At 47.1% G+C, this 16,908-nt stretch overlaps 1 protein-coding gene across 3 annotated transcripts in view; it reads right to left on the bottom strand.

The window, feature by feature from the left end:
• Nucleotides 1-16,908, bottom strand: part of LOC145361792 (transcription intermediary factor 1-beta-like) — a 102,350-nt gene that overhangs the window by 6,435 nt on the left and 79,007 nt on the right. Inside the window, exons 11-18 of one of the 3 annotated variants that reach the window (XM_080217770.1) lie at nt 15,230-15,397; nt 14,116-14,307; nt 12,813-12,888; nt 8,963-9,011; nt 6,053-6,239; nt 4,581-4,912; nt 2,500-2,626; nt 560-637 (exon numbers count right to left, since the gene is read on the bottom strand). In XM_080217770.1, the coding sequence (XP_080073896.1) occupies nt 560-637; nt 2,500-2,626; nt 4,581-4,912; nt 6,053-6,239; nt 8,963-9,011; nt 12,813-12,888; nt 14,116-14,307; nt 15,230-15,397 (1,209 nt within the window). The remainder of the gene's footprint in view (nt 1-559; nt 638-2,499; nt 2,627-4,580; nt 4,913-6,052; nt 6,240-8,962; nt 9,012-12,812; nt 12,889-14,115; nt 14,308-15,229; nt 15,398-16,908) is intronic. The other 2 variants (XM_080217771.1, XM_080217772.1) reach the window with 2 other exon arrangements.

The raw sequence follows: 16,908 nt of genomic DNA on the forward strand, positions 1-16,908 counted from the left end.
AAGCTGAGCAAGAGAATGTCAGAAAGGACAGCTTCACTGAAGAGCTCACCAACTTTTACAGATGCAGCGTAGAAAGCATTCTTTCTGGTTGTATCACAACTTGGTATGGCTCCTGCTCGGCCCAAGACCGCAAGGAACTACAAAAGCTTGTATATGTAGCCCAATCCATCACACAAACCAACCTCCCATCCACTGATTCTGTCCACACTTACCGCTACCTCGGCAAAGCAGCCAGCATAATTAAGGACCACACACACCCCAGACACACTCTATTCCACCTTCTTCCATCGGGAAAAACATACAAGTGTCTGAGATCACGTGCCAACCGCCTCAAGAACAGCTTCTTCTCTGCTACTGTCAGGCTTTTGAATGGACCTATCTTATACAGATCTTTCTCTACACCCTAGCTATGACTGTAACATACATTCTACACTCTCTCCTTTCCTTCTCTATGAACAGTATGCTTTATCTGTATAGCGCACAAGAAACAATACTTTTCACTGTATGCTAATACATGTGACAATAAATCAAATCAAAGGTCTGTTCTTCAAATACGTACTTGCATGATTCCAGTGGGGTTGTGGAGGGCCTGACAACCCTTATGACAGAGTAGCGTCAGCAGCAAGTGTTCACATTTCTGTAAAAACATGTCACAATAAGTCACAGAAAACTGGTATAACTCTTACACCTAAACATTGTGTAGAAACACTGAATATAACTCACATATAATTATAACACTAACTAACCACTAACTGATACTGCTTTTCACTGGGACCACTTTTGTAGTTTTATAAATACCTTCCCCCCACCCCAACACAGAGCCTTGAAGAACAAATCACATTAATACAAATACAGGACCGAATGGGCATCGTCTCTGAGATTCTTGGCTGGTGAACGTTGGCAGCGTAATCACTGTTTTCAAGCACTGCCTTCACTTGGTGTGTACACACCTCCAGCACATTTCAGAGGCCACCAAACCGCCATCAAGGTAGGGAACGTTGGCTGAAATTCCTGTCCCCTGAGCAAATCTCACTATCGGGTAAACACCCGTGGGATGTTGAACTGGTACCTTGCTAAAGTAATTGATCTCTCTCCATGAGTGCCAACTGTTAATCATAGAAAGCCCTTCAAGGTGGCCATTCGGCTCTTCAAGGCTGTACTGACCCTATTTGACGAGAGTATCTTACTGAGGCCCTATCCCCTACACTATCCCTGTAGCCTCACACATTTACCACGGCTAATCCATCTAACCTACACATCATAAAGGAGGCCATTCGGCCAATCGAGTCTGTAACGATCACAATCCCACCCAGGTCCTATTCCGTAACCCCCCTAGTACCCCCACATTACCCTGTCAGTCCCCCTGACATTCGGGTCAATCCCCCGACCCGCCCATCTTTGGACTGTGGGAGGAAACTGCAGCACCTGGAGGAAACCCACGCAGACACGGGGAGAACGTGCAATCTCCACACAGACAGTGACCTGAAACTGGAATCGAACCCGGGTCCCTGGCGCTGTGAGGCAGCAGTGCTAACCGCGGTGCCACCTGTTGGAATGTTAACGGAACGTTAACGGTATGTTCATTATACTGTTACCTGGAGCAGATGGAAATAGGTGCTTCCAATTAGAATTTCTACAATTATGTATATAACCTGATAAATTCCACAATGTACTGTATGCCTTACACATTTAACAGAACAGCTTTCGTATAAATTTTGTCCATAAATTTTCTGATCAGTGAGCAATCTGATAATGGCATGCATCACAGCTGGGTTAATCCTGCTCTCACTGAGTGTATTGAAGTAGAATTGGGATCAGTGGCTTAAAACAAGACTGATCTCCCCCTAGCTGAGGCAGCAACCACTCAGGGCAAACAGATGCACCCTAGCTGCTGTCCTTAAGATGCTCACAGTTAGTTTAAAACAAGCTGAGATTACAACTCAGGTGCAGGTGCATTCGCAGCACGCTAATTTATTTGTAATCTTAGATTCCCCTGCAGAGAGCTGGAACCATAAGATGAAGCAGCAGAATTAGGAGTGGCGCAGTGGTTAGCATTGCTGCATCACAACGCCAGAGAACTCAGGTTTAATTCCAGCTTCAGGCGACTGTGAGAAGTCTACATGTTCCCCCCGCGTCTGTGTGGGTTTCATCCGTGTGCTCCTGTTTCCTCCCACGGGTTAGGTTGAATGGTCATGATAAATTGCCCCTTAGCATCAGGGAGATTAGCACAGTAATTATGTGGAGTTACAGGGATAGGTTGATGCAGGCTTAATGGGCCAAATGGCCTCCTTCTGTACTGTAGGGATTCTATGTTCAACAGGATTCTACTTAAGCCATTCAGCCCATCCAGTCTGCTCCGCCATTCAATCATGGCTGCTAAGTTTCTCAACCCCATTCTCCCGCCTTTTCCTTGTAACCTTTGATTCCCCATACCAATCAAGAACCTATCAATCTAGCTCATAGGGCACACGAACATTGATTTCCAGCTTCAGTACAAACCCTCTGATCGAGCAGACCAAGACCCGTAGTTGTAGTATCGCTGCTGCTTTCCGATGCTGTGGGTGAACTTTCAGTTTGTATTTCAGGTGCTGCCAAGTCCACACACAGCGAACATGTCCACTCCGCACTACGGAAAAAGCAGCACCAAGTCAAACACCATTTTCTAAAAGTTATTCAACATCAGCACCTTAGTGATAAGATATTTGAGAATTACAGGAACCACCTCATCTGGGGAATAACAGATCTGAAAATTATACAAAGACGTAGAGAGGCAATGGAGGGGGGCGCTGGTAATATCACTGGCCGACAACCTGGAAGCCAGGTAATGCTCTAGGGACACAGGTTCAAATCCCAACACAGCAGCTGGTGAAATTAATAAATCTGGAAATAATGACGCTAGTCTCAGTGACGGTGACCATTAAACTATCATTGCCATGAAAACCCATCTGGTTCATTAATGCCCCTTTACTTAAGGGAATCTGCCCATCTTACCTAGACGTGACTTCAGACCCACAGCAATGTGGGGGCACAGTGGTTGGCACTGCTGCCCTCACAGCACTAGGGACCTGGGTTCAATTCCAGCTTTGGGTGACTGTCTGTGTGGAGTTTGCACGTTCTCCTCGTGTCAGCATTGAATCCCTACAGTGCAGAAGGCCATTCGGTCAATCGAGTCTACACCAACCACAATCCAACCCAGGTCTCATCTCCAAAGCCCCATGCATTTACCCTAGCTAGTGTCCCTGACACTAAGGGGCAATTTAGCATGGCTGAATCCACCTAACCTGCACATCTTTGGACTGTTGGGGGGCGGGGGGGCGGGGGGGGGGGGGGGGGGGGGGAGGGCGCTCCACACACAGTAACCCAAGGTGGGAATTGAACCAAGGTCCCTGGCACTGTGAAGCAGCAGTGCGAACCACTGTGCCACCAGGCAACATCAATGCATGGGTTTCCTCCGGGTACTCCGTTTTCCTCCTACAGTCCAAAGATGTGCGGGTTAGATGGGTTTGGCCATGCTAAATTGCCCCTTAGTGTTAGGGGGAAAAGCAGGGTAAATACGTGGGATTGCAGGGATGGGGCCTAGGTCGGACTGTTGTCGGTGCAGGCTCAATGGGCCAATTGGCCTCTTTCTGTACTGTATGGCTTTTATAATTCTATGACTGCCTCTGAAATAGTTGAGCGAGCCATTCAGTTTCAAAGGCTTTTAGGGATGGGTAACAAATATTGACACAAGGCCTATTTAAGCACTGTACACATCTAGACCATGTAGCACTCTGCAGCTAAGATGGATGCTGTATTTAAACTGGCTTGCCCCCAGTCTGCAAAGTGTAAACACAACCTAAGCTCACTCAAGTTTTCTTGTTGTTTGACCAGAGAACCTGGATACTGAAATAGTAAGTTAGGTTTATTTGTTAGTCACAAGTAGGCTTACATTAAGAGCAAAGAACAGTGCAGCACAGGAAGAGGCCCTTCAGCCCTTCAAGCCTGCGCCGATCTCATTTATACCTATCGCTTATATCCCTCCATTCCCCTTTTGTTCGTATACCTATCAAGTTCAGTCTTAAATGTGGCTAACATAACTGTCTCACTTGGCAGCACATTCGAGGATCCCACCACCCTCTGTGTAAAAAAAACTTCCCCCACACATCTCCCCCTCTTACCTTGAGCTTGTGCCCTCTTGTAACTGTGATTTCTGCCCTGGGAAAAAGCTTCCAACTGTTCACCCTAGCCATACCCCTTACAATTTTATATAAACTTCTATCAGGTCGCCCCTCAGCCTCCGTCTTGCCAAGGAGACTGCAATGAAGTTAGTGTGAAAATCCCCTAGTCGCCACACTCCGACATCCACTGTGTCATGTTTAAATCTTATAATTGGTAAAAGTTCAGCCAATAGTTTGTTATATTTTAACTGTGTTCTTTAGCAAACTTTGTCTTGATAAAGCTTCCTAGTGGGTCACTGGAATCATACCTGGAGTGAAACATCTTATCCTCACTAATGCCAGATCAATCATAAAACTTAGGGTGTGGGCTAACTTCACAAAACACCTTGGAGTCTCTGGCCTGGGTCTCAACACTGGACTTACCTGGGCACACTTGGCAAAGCGGGAACATGGCAGTCAATATGGAACACCTTCAGACAGCGATGGCAACAGGGCAGTTCGCCTCCTTTCCCACAAACGGCGCACACAACCTCGTCCAGCTCCTCGCCTTTCTCGCCAACACTGCACAGCGGGGACGCCTTGAGGTCCGGTATGCTCCCAGGGGACTTTTCACTGGGGGACGGCGTGGGGCTCAGAGGGTGGTGGGAGCGCTTTGTGGCCACCTCCGTCCGCTCGCTGAACACAAAATCGATCTCACTTTCTGACATGGGAGAGGCAGAGTTTGGTGGTGTCAGCGTGCTCTCCAGAGTTGGTACCTGCAGGTTAGAGAAACACTTACTATTTCCACCAAGTCAAAGTTTATTTATTAGTCACAAGTAAGGCTGACATTCACACTGCAATGAAGTTAGTGTGAAATTCGCCTAGTCGCCACACTCCGGTGCCTGTTCAGGTCAATGCATCTAATCAGCATGTCTTTCAGGCTGTGGGAGAAGTCGGAGCACCCGGAGGAAACCCACACAGACACGGGGAGAATGTGCAGACTCCACACAGACAGTGACCCAAGCCGGGAATCGAACACGGGTCCCTGGCACTGCGAGGCAGCAGTGCTAACCACTTTGCCACCCACAGGAATTGATAACATTAAACTCAAGCTTAGCCCTTCGGCAATGTCCGGAAGAAATTCTTTACACACAAGGGCAGAGAAAATTATTCCCAAAAAAGTTTTTCCAAATGACTTGAGAGGCGAGGGGAGTGAACATGCAAGGGTTGTTCCCAGAATGTTCCTCATGGTGGGGGAGTCCAGAACTAGGGGTCATAGCTTGGGGATAGGGATAAAACTTTTAGGACTGAGGTGAGGAAAAACTTCTTCACCCAGAGAGTGGTGAATGTGTGGAATTCACTCCCACAAAGTAGCTGAGGCCAAAACCTTGTGTGATTTCAAGAAGAAATTAGGGGGCTAAAGGAATCAAGGAGTATGGGGGGAGGGAAGCGGGGGGAAATCAGGACATTGAATATGATCAGCCATGATTAAAGTGAATGGTGGGGCAGGCTCGAAAGGGCCAAATGGTCTACTTCTGCTTCTATTATTTATGTTTCTTTTTATTATTAGTTTCACAAGTAGGCTTATATTAACAATGCGATGAAGATGAAAATACTGTGAAAATCCTCTAGTCACCACACTCCGGCACCTGTTCCAGGTACACAGAGAATTTAGCATGGTCAATGCACCTGACCAGCACCCCTTTCGGACTGTGGGATGAAACCGGAGGAGACCACGCAGACACAGGTATAATATGCAAACCTCACAGAGAGTGATGCAAGCCTGGAATTGAACCTGGGTACCCGGTGCTATAAGGCAGCTGGACTAACCACTATGTGATTAGTCTAAAGGAATCTAGCTGATGGGTTGCAGATTCTGCCAATGGAACAGTTAAAACAAGCTGGTAAATAAATACCTTGAAGGATGGATTCACAGGCAAGCCATCGCCTTCGATGACAATCAGGCTGAACTCGTCCTGGCCGCTGCCTGGTAACAGTTTGAAGGTTGGAAGCTCGGTGTCAGTGGACAGATCGATTTGCAAACGTTCTAATCGCACATACGGAACCTTTGTCCTCAATTTGGATTCGATGCTGGAGTTTGAACTAAAATCGGGATGAAAAACGGACATCTTTATGCAATGTCACCAGCAACAGAAAAACTATCAGAAAGGGGAGAAACGGAAGAAGCTGCATTGATGCAATTGAATCATAGAATTCCTACAGTCAGAAAGAGGCCATTTGGCCCATTGAACCTACACCAAAACTTTGACAGAGGATACAACCCAGGCCCTTTCTCATAACCCCACTAATCCTCCTAACCTACTCATTTTAGGACACTAAAGGGCAATTTAGTATTAATAACTAACCAATATATTTTGACCTCTGAGGTTGGTGTTGCAGTGGACACACATGCTGTCATTCCAAGTCTCGAGTCTGACTACCCCTCATGTCTGGGTGATTCAGTGCACCAGTGCTCCGTTGTCACATATGGACCTCGGTGCAGGGATCAGAAATGATTCACATTTTGAACTTCCAGTATCTAACGAGTACCAGACCCGCTGGGCTTTTCCACCACTTTGTTCTTATTGGACTCTCTTATACTCAGTAAGAAGTCTCGCAACACCAGGTTGTCCAACAGGTTTATTTGATTTGATTTCTCACATGTATTAACATACAGTGAAAACTATTGTTTCTTGCGTGCTATAGAGACAAAACATACCGTTCATAGAGAAGAAACGAGAGAGTGCAGAATGTAGAGTTACACTCATAGCTAGGGTGTAGAGAAAGATCAACTTAATGTGACGTAAGTCCATTCAAAAGTCTGACAGCAGCAGGGAAGAAGCTGTTCTTGAGTCGGTTGGTTCGTGACCTCAGACTTTTGTATCCTTTTCCCTAAGGAAGAAGGTGAAAGACAGAACGTCCGGGGTGCGTGGGGTCCTTAATTATGCTGGCTGCTTCGACGTGGCAGTGGGAAGTGTAGACAAGTCAATGATGGGAGGTTGGTTTGTGAGGTGGATTGGGCTACATTCACAACCTTTTGTAGTTTCATGCGGTCTTGGGCAGAGCAGGAGCCATAAGATAATTATCTTGCTATTGAGTCTGTGTCTATATTTGCCGTGTTTGTGAACGCAGCTCTCCACTCACCTGATGAAGGAGCAGTGCTCCAAAAGCTCGTGATTCCAAATAAACCTGTAGGACTTTAACCTGTTGTTTTAAGATTTCTTACCGTGCCCACCCCAGCCCAACACCAGCATCTTTTATATTCATTTGTGGGACATGGGTGTCGCTGGCTGGGCCAGCATTTATTGCCCACCCCTAGTTGCCCGAGGGCAGTTGAGAATCAACCAGATTGCTTTGGCTCTGGAGTCACATGTCAGGCAGACCAGGTAAGGACGGCAGATTTCCTTCCCTTAAAGGATGTTAGTGAACCAGATGGGTTTTTCTGACAATCGATAATGGTTTCATGGTCATCAGATTCTTAATTCCAGGTTTTTAAAATTGAATTCATATTCCACCATCTGTCATGGCGGGATTTGAACCCGGGTCCCCAGCACATTAGATGAGTTTCTGGATTAATAGATTAGCGATAATACCACTCGGCCATCAACTCGCCTTAAAACGAATTAACATTAACTCTCGTTTCTTGCTCCACAGGTGCTGCCGGATCTGCATGTTCTCCCAGTGTCTACGTGGGTTTCCAGCACTTACTGTCCTGATCTCCAGCATTCTCAGAATTTTGATTATGGTCTCACGACTACGCAGGTCAGATCTGATACACAAGATGCAGCACCCCCCCCAACAACCTGCCTCAACCTCAAAGGCAAACCAATTGAACCAATGAGGCATTTTCCTATTTAGAAGATCAGTCAATCTGCAGTTTCTCACACAGGCTACAAGTTTGTCAGATTTGTCTGGTTCACCTAGGAACTGCTACTGGATTTTAAACTTCAAGCTTCAAAGGTGGCACGGTAGCAGTGGTTAGCACCGCTGCCTCAGAGTGTCAGGAACCCAGGCTTGATTCCTGACTTCGATCACTGTCTGTCCGGAGTTTGCACGTTCTCCCTGTGTCTGTGTGGGTTTCCTCCGGGTGCTCCAGTTTCCTCCCACAGTCTGAAAGATGTGCTGGTTAGGGTGCACTGGCTGAGCTAAATTCTCCCTCGGTGTACCCAAACAGGTGCCGGAGTGTGGCGACTAGGGGATTTTCATAGTAACTTCATTGCAGTGTTAATGTCAGCCTACTTGTTCCACTAATAAAAGTAAACTAATGAGCAGCAATGATGAAAACACTCTGAACTCAGATTGAAATACCATCATACATATCCATGCCTTTGAGCATCTTAATAAAACGCATCACTTTGTGCAGGCAGAACGAAGGGGTGTAGGAAAAGAAGAAAGTATCTCATTTAAATACAGAGCCTGGGCCTCAAACCGGAATATTTTACATATCTTTACAATGTATAGTCTATTTAAAGTCACAATTAGGCTTAAATTAACACTGCAACAAAGTTACTGTGAAAATCCCCCACTTGCCACACCTGTTCGGGTACACTGAGGGAGAATTTAGCATGGCCAATGTGCCTAACCAGCACATTTTTTGGACTGTGGGATGAAACCGAAGCACCTGAAGAAAACCCACACAGACTCTGGAAGAATATGCAGACTCCGCACAAAGAGTGACCCAAGCCAGGAATCGAACCTGGGTCCCTGGCGCTGTGAGGCAGCAGTGCTAACCACTGCCACTGTGCCACCCCATAGTAGGTTTGTCATTCTCCGTGGATCTCTGGCCTGTATGTACTGGTTCATTAGGGAAGAGAATCAATTCTTACCTGCCACCATTGTGCTTCAAGGGACACGGCAGAGGGATTCTTCCAAATTCTAAACAGGTAAACACAAAGAAACCTGGTCAAAAAAACTGTTTAAGTACTTTGGAACATTCAAGGTCGTGAAGGGGCTGCAAGTTGATGCTGAAAGGTGAGACCACAATGAGGTGGGCACGGTCTAAAAATAAGGGGTCTCCCATTTAAGATAAGGCGAGAACTTTTCCCTCGAGAGTCTCAAGACTGTGCAGCCCACCTTCCCAGGGAGAGGCCGAGGCACATGATGAATATTTTTAAGGCAGAGATATTGATCCACGACAGAGGAGGTGGGTGGGAAAGTGGCACTTGGATCACAGTCCAATCAGTCCAGATTTTATTGAACGGTGGAGAAAGCTTGAGGGGCTGAATGGCCTATTCTTGCTCCTAATTCGTACGCTCACATGGTTGTTATGTATTGAATACCTTTGTCTGTAGAAAGGGTTGGGAGGAAGAACGAGTACAAACATGTCCATAGTTTGAGGTGTGACGAAGAATTGGATAGAGGTATGGCAAAATGGCCATTGTCCCAGATGAGTCCCCCCCCCACCAAAAAGAGCTGACTGGTGGTGATTTAACCCGAGGGTCACCGCACCTCGGGTGGGAGCAAGCTTGAGAAGGTGAGGTCTTCATGAATGACCTAGCCAGTATGGGAATTGAACCCACGCTGTTGGGTCACTCTGCATTACGAGCTAGTTGCTGAGCTAACCCGACCCCCCGTGAGACAGCGCAATAAGCTGCTCTCAAAACAGACAGAACTGATGGAGATTAAGGGAAAAGGGACGGAGGAAGTGGAAGAGAATCTCAGGATTCAAAACGATTCGAGTCGACGGATGGAAAGCAAGAGGAAAAAGAATCAATCACATTCTTGAATCTTAGGGAAAAATGGCAAGAGATTTCTTTTGGCGGAGCACACTTGATGGGCCAAGTAGCCTAATTCTGCTCCTATGTCTGATGGTCTTGTGGACTTAAAGTATAGCTAAAAGTATAAAGTGGCAGTGGTAGCACAGTGGTTAGTTCTGCTGCCTCACAGCACCAAGGCTTAGGTCGCTGTCTGTGCAAAGTCTGCACATTCTCCCCATGTCTGCATGGGTTTCCTATGGGTGCTCCAGTTTCCTCCCAGAGTCCAAAGATGTGCGGTGATAGGTGGATTGGCCACGCTAAATAGACCCTAGTGTCAGAGGGATTAGCAGAGTAAATATGTGGGGTTATGGGGATAGGGCCTGGGTGGGATCCTTGTTGTTGCAGGCTCAGTGGGCTGAATGGCCGCCTTCTGCACTGTAGGGATTCTATGATTCTTTGATCTATATTAAAAGACATGGATATGGCAATGTCCTTACCGAGTGATTGATTCCAGAGATGAGAGCTGTCCTTAAGTGAGACAGCAAGAAGAAATGTGAAGCTACTGTGCCTTTAAGAAAGGGATCTTAAATATATTCTCTGCAATTATACACAGCTCTACCTTTTTTCTCATTGTGTTTGTTGCTGACCTGTCTGATTAGATGTCCTTTTATCGCTGCTTAAATGGTTTAAATGGGGATTAGGTTATTTTTAATCTGGGTCTAATGCACTTTGTGGGACATTAGGACCCTTTTTCATTGTTGTGGGGAGATTAACTAACAGGTCAGGTGGGACAGCTTTGTTTTCCCCACAGGAGTTCTTACTTTCAGTTTTGGTTGCTGACTAGTTAGAAGCTAGTGCACTTCATGACTAGTTAGAAGGTGTGTAGAATTCAGACTGACAGCAGTGTTTCTGTGTGTATCTCCGGTATTTGAAATTATGCTGGTTTATACACATAATCACAAGAGGCTGAGAGACCCTAAAAGACTCTGAAGTTCACCCACCGGGCAGGAAGGGTGTTTAAAGTTTATTTATTAGTGTCACAAGTAGACTTAAAGTTTAAATTTGTTAGAGTCGCAATGAGGCTTACATTAAAGTTTATTTATTAGTGTCACAAGTAGGCTGACATTAACACTGCAATGAAGTTACTGTGAAAATCCACTAGTCACCACACTCTGGTGCCTGTTCGGGTACATGGAGGGAGAATTTAGCACAGCCAATGCACCCAACCAGCACGTCTTTCGGACTGTGGGAGGAAATTGGAGCACCCGGAGGAAACCCATGCAGACATGAGAATGTGTGGGGATAGAGGGTTGGACAAGGTTTTCTCTCATAATATGTACAAGCAAAATACCTCATTTGTTCTGTGTAGTGGCAACGCCTTTTGAAATAATACTCAAATCTTTTGGGTCTGCTGCTTCCTCTTCCATAAGCAAAAATGTAATTTATCTAAACATCTTTCACCAAAGCTATCCTCCTATTCAATTTGAAATCTTCACCGATGTATTGCTCGAGGCTTCCCCTTCTGTTGCAGACAGGTATACAATACTGCCCAAGGCAAAGCGGCCCTCCACAGGAGCAATGAAAAGTTACAGTGCAGGAAGAGGCCATTCAGCCTCATCATATCATATACCAGCCAGAAAAAGGAAAATAAATAAACTAGCCACTCATTTTAAGCCTATTTTCCAGCTCCAGGGTTGCAGCCTTGCACTTTTTTTTTATTATTTAGTGTCACAAGTAGGCTTACATAACACTACAGTGAAGTTACTGTGAAAATCCCCTGGTTGCCACATTCCACCACCTGTTTGGGTACACTGAGGGAGAATTTAGCACAACCAATGCAGCTAACCAGTCTTTCGGACTGTGGGAGGAAACTGCAGCACCCAGAGGAAACTCACTCAGACACAGGAAGAACATGTAGACTATGCACAGACTGTGACCCAAGCCGGGAATCGAACTTAGATCCCTGGTGCTGTGAGGCAGCGGTGCTAACTACTGGGCCACCGTGCCACCCTTGCACTTCAGATGTATATCCAGGTATCTTTTAAATGACTTGAGCTTTTCATCCTTGACCACCAACTTAAACAGTAAATTCCAGCTGCCCGTCACGCTCTGGGTGAAGATCGGTTTTCCTCGTGCCCCCCTTAATCCTTCTGCCACTCACCTCGAATCTATGCCCCTAAGGGAAACTAGTCTTTCCCATCTAGGCCCCTCAATTTTGTACACCTCAACTCAATCACTCCTTGGCCTCCACTGTTTGAAGGAAAACAATGGGTGTCACAGTGGTTAGCACTGCTGCCTCATAGCGCCAGGGAGCCAGATTCGATTCCAGCCTTGGGTCACTGCCTGTGTGGAGTCTGCATGTTCTACCCGTGCCTGTATGGGTTTCCTCTGGGTTCCTCCCACAGTCCCAAGATGAGCAGGTTGGGTGGATTGGCCATGCTCAATTGACCCCTTAGTGTCCAAAGATGTGTGGGTAAGGCGGATTGGCTATTCTGAATTGTCTCCTTAGTATTTAAAGATGTGCATGTTGAGTGGATTGGCCATGCAAAATTTCCCCTAGGTGTCAGGGGGATCAGATGGGTAAATACATGGGGTTATAAGTTTACAGCCTGCGTGGAATTGTTGTTAGCGCAGGCTCGACGGGCTGAATGGCCTCCTTCTGCACTGTAGGGATTCTATTCCATTTTAATTCTGTTCCTCCTCATCGTTGCAGTAGCTCCTGTGGCTGGAACCTATCTAATGGAGTCCTATTCCAAAACATGGTCCCTGCTGGCAGTTTCGATACCTGCAAGATGTGATAGGACCATAAACCCCCCCTGGGGATCTTTACTGTAAATGCAAGCAAGAAGCTTAATTTCCTACTCTAAGAGGATTTGGAGGAATCTATCATTAATCAGCTGTCTGGCCTCTACGTCTTAGACCTTCTTGATTGACGGTGAGTTCAAGGCACAGCAAGTATTTCCATGTTGATGCAAGTTACCTGAAGTTTTCTGCAGTTCTTTGATGCTATCTCTCTGTTCTTCCTCTTGCTCCACACTGCTACTGGTATCCGGCAGCTGTTAACAAGGCAAAAGTAATAATGAAGACATTTTCATCCAAGGACATTTCCCTCAAACCTGTGAAGCGTCACATGTTGTGATGTTGCTGCAAGCAGCTGTTTAAGTGATAGGATTCTCCTGCCTTGGTTTGAAAGGAAGGTCGGGAGGGTGGGGGGGATTGAGGGATGGTGTCTCATGCTGTCTACAAGGGGACAGAGAACGAATGTGTGCGACTGAGGAAGCATGCTAAAAATGCTCTGACTTCACATCACAACATAGGCTGACAAGATGCCACTCAACAGAAATCAGTACAAAAGGAAAATGGGATTGTCAAGCTCCAGTCACAGAGCGAGCCCTGAAGGTTCTGCCCTGCACCCCACCGCCCCCACAGTCAGTCAGGTCAGTAGTCTTCTCCCAGTTAGTGTGGACCCATCATTGTAAACAGGAACCTCTCATTTAGTGATCAGGAAACTCTCCTGTACCCTCCCAGGGAGCACAAAATGTTTACCCTTGCTGACAAATGTTCAGAAAACCTACTTCTAAAGCCCCCTTACGAGCAGGAACCCAACTTCACCTCTGTGGAACGAACAGGACTCTGTCTGCTGCCCCGCCTTCCCATCTACACCCAAACGGAACTAGACCCCGCCCGCCCACCCACACCTCCATCCCACACTCCACTCTCACAGCAAGCTAGAAATTCCCGCTCGTGCCCAGTCTCGACTGGAAATCCCCCACCACCCCCACCCTTCACAGTAAGCTGGCAGACACACCCACAACTACTAACACTGTTCCCAACTCCCCCACAGCATTTTGGAATTTCCACCCCCCCCCAATTCTCCCCCAGAGAGAATCCCAAATCTCCCAACAAGCTGGAAATTCAGCTCCCCGAACATGAGAACCCTCCCCCCATGAATGGGAATTGATCCCCAATCTTCCCTGAGGGCCCTCCCCCTCCACCCCATCACAGAAGGGAACCACTGGAGATACTCGCTACCCTTCACTGCAAGTTGGAAACCTTGTCCCAGTGAGCTGGCGATGTGAGGAACGGGGAAGATACTGCCTTTAAATCATGGCACAAGGAAAACTGCGGTTTGATGGAGCATTCGAATTAAAATGCATCTAGATGTTGCCTCTGCTGTTCACAAAAAATAAAACCATGGAGGGATGTGGTTAAATTAATGATGGAATGAAGAGTCCCGCAACAGGAACAAGACATGAAGTTGGCACAATTGGTTTTCCGCTAACCTTGAAGGGCACACCCCTCCTTGGTTCTGAAAACGCACGAGGAACGCGATATGCAGACTGCCCTTCAACAAATCCTTCCGTACCAGACTCAGGCCAGGACATTGCTCCACTGGCGGTCGGAATCAGAGAGTACAGTAAACTATCAGCTCTACCAACCTGCTGTGGCACCAGAGAGGGGCCCGGATAGGAATACTGCAACACAAGACAGCATCTGGTAATGAGATAAGCAAAAGGAAAGACTCTGCAGAAGAGGGATTAAAGTGAATTACACAATAGTTAAAGGAATGACCAGGATAAAATCTGGGCCAGGCTCAATCCCATTGTACTTGCCCAGGCCTAACAACAGGAATCTTAGCGTGTGATGCCACCCAACTTCCATCGCCACCTAACCTCAGATCAACACCATTACAAACTCTCTTTCCAGTGCTACCCTGGATTCCTCCACTCGTGCCCACAAGGCCTCTCCCATCCAATGTCATCGGGCCCTCCCCTTCCTCACCACCAGCCCATTCCTTCCGCCTCCTCCATTCCAGTTAGGTCCTCCACCCCAAACCTCCCCCCGCCCCGCTCCCTCCCCCTGACCATATTCCAAAGAGGTTGCCACATTTCCAAGCTGGTTCATGCCCACACACAGGCGCATCGCAAGCAAAGGCTGACCGGGAGCTCCTCCCCAGCTCACCTGCCAAGCTTCCCGGGAACAGGGAACGGACTTTCAGGACAAGCGGCAATCGGAGCCTTTCGAACCATTTCCTCCGAAACAACTCCTTGAGCCAAAAGCAAGCGTGTAGCATTCAATTTCGGTTGACTCAACTGCCCTGGGGGACAGGTACAATGCTGGCCCAGCCAGCGACGCCCACATCCCACGGGCAAATAAAAAAAGATAAGTGAAATATAATTTAGAAATACTCTTCAAAGTTGTTCCTTTTCTGCAGCTAAAGCTCACTGAGTCTCCTCTTACAGCCACGCAAGCTCCCAGCTGCGAGAAAACCCGAATGAGAACAGAGATGGGAATTCCGGCAAAACAAGGCCAGTTTCTCCACGTGTACCTAAATTATTTCTTTTTTTTGGATTTTTAAACTCTCGCGCTTTGGTTTCTGAGTCACTCAGTAATTACCTGTTTCTGCATAAGATCGTGGGCATTGGCTGGACCATCTCTGTGGGGCAGAATGACACAGGGATACGAAGTGGCCTGCTCCACCAACATCTTGAGTTGGTAAACTGGGCTGTTGCCAAGCTGAAGGTTTGATGTTGGAGACTGGCAGCAATTCACACCAACCTGAGTCTAGAGAATAGAAAAGCGAAGATAAATGCTTTAATGAAGGTGGGAGGTGAGTTCAGTGAAGGGTTAACTAGCTGGGTGGTGGCTGGGGGTGTGGTGGGGGAGAGTGGGGGGAAGCTTTCTACAGTGTTACCCTCACCACTGGCCTCACAGGTGATCTTATCTGCCCATCCTTGCCCCCTTGTGACATGAAAATATATCCAAGCCCAGTTTTTTTTAATCTCTCATCCTTTCTAGGTTATTCCTACATCTTGAAGCAAAGTGACAAAATTCCCACGAAATTGGGAATAATATCTTTCTAGAGTCCTTTCTTAATATATTGTGAAATCTGGCCTTATTCCATTGCACACTGTGGCCCTGTGGGTTGGCCTGGAGTGCGCACCGCCACAATTGCAACTGGCAGGCACATGAGGATCTGGACAATCTATGAGCTGCCCGGGGGATTCAGTGGCTAAGGCACATTTGGCAGCGTGCTGAGAGAAAAGCAGTGGAGTCACATAGCTCAACCGGGCCCTGGGTTTGATCCCCACCGCGGTGCCCAGTTAATGACTCGGAAGGTGTGGCCGCAGTTAGAAATGGAATTTAAGTCATTGAAGAATGAGATGGAGGAGGAATTTCTTCACTCAGAGTGGTGAATCTTTGGAACGCTCTACCACAGAGGGACGTGGAAGCTCGGTCATGGACTTGGAAGCAAGGTCATTGAGCCTCTTCAAGACAAAAATGAATTGACTTCTGGAGACAAATGATACTGAGGAGTATGGAGACAGTGCAGGAAGGTGAAATTGAGGTAGATAGATGGTCAGACATGATCAAATTGAAGGGTGGAGCAATGGCCTACTCCTGTTGCCAGCAGAAACACATCGCTGAAGGTTAATCTCTCATGCCCGCCACTCCCTCAAGTTCTATCTATTTAATCAGACATTGCACACACTGCCCTCATCACCCAATTTCCTTGCTTTAGCTTCCCTGATGGAATGGCATGGTGTACAAATCATAGGATCCCTACAGTGCAGAAGGAGGCCATCCTAAGTACAACCGGGCTTGAGGCAAGCACTCGGCTCTGGTATCACTTTGTGGCAATGCCTACAGAAAGTTCACAGAGTAAAGGCAAGGTTAAGCTGGGCTGTATCACACTGGAGATTGAAAAGCCATGGGCCAGTTTTATAGGAGGGTAGTTGGCTATGTGGAGAAGAGATTGCCTGAATTCCTGAGGGAACAGGTGGAGCTCCATGCCAGCGGTGAGAATTCACAAACAAACCTTTTGGCAGTCCAGCCTCGCACACAGTGCTAACACAGCACCTGGTGGCCGTGAGATTGCAAGCTCTGGCTTTTGGTAAAGAAAGAGAAAGGCTAGCAGAAACAAATCACTGAAGGCTAACCTCTCACGCTGCCCACTCCCTCAATTCCCATCCATTTCATCAGACAATGCACACACTGGCCTCAACTCCCGATTCCTCGCTTTAGCTGGCCTGATGGCTGGTATGGTGGACAAATGCTGTGCACTCAACTGTTAG

This window comes from Carcharhinus amblyrhynchos, chromosome 35 (assembly GCF_965287045.1).
Source record: "Carcharhinus amblyrhynchos chromosome 35, sCarAmb.v2.hapA, whole genome shotgun sequence".
Lineage (NCBI taxonomy): Eukaryota > Metazoa > Chordata > Chondrichthyes > Carcharhiniformes > Carcharhinidae > Carcharhinus > Carcharhinus amblyrhynchos.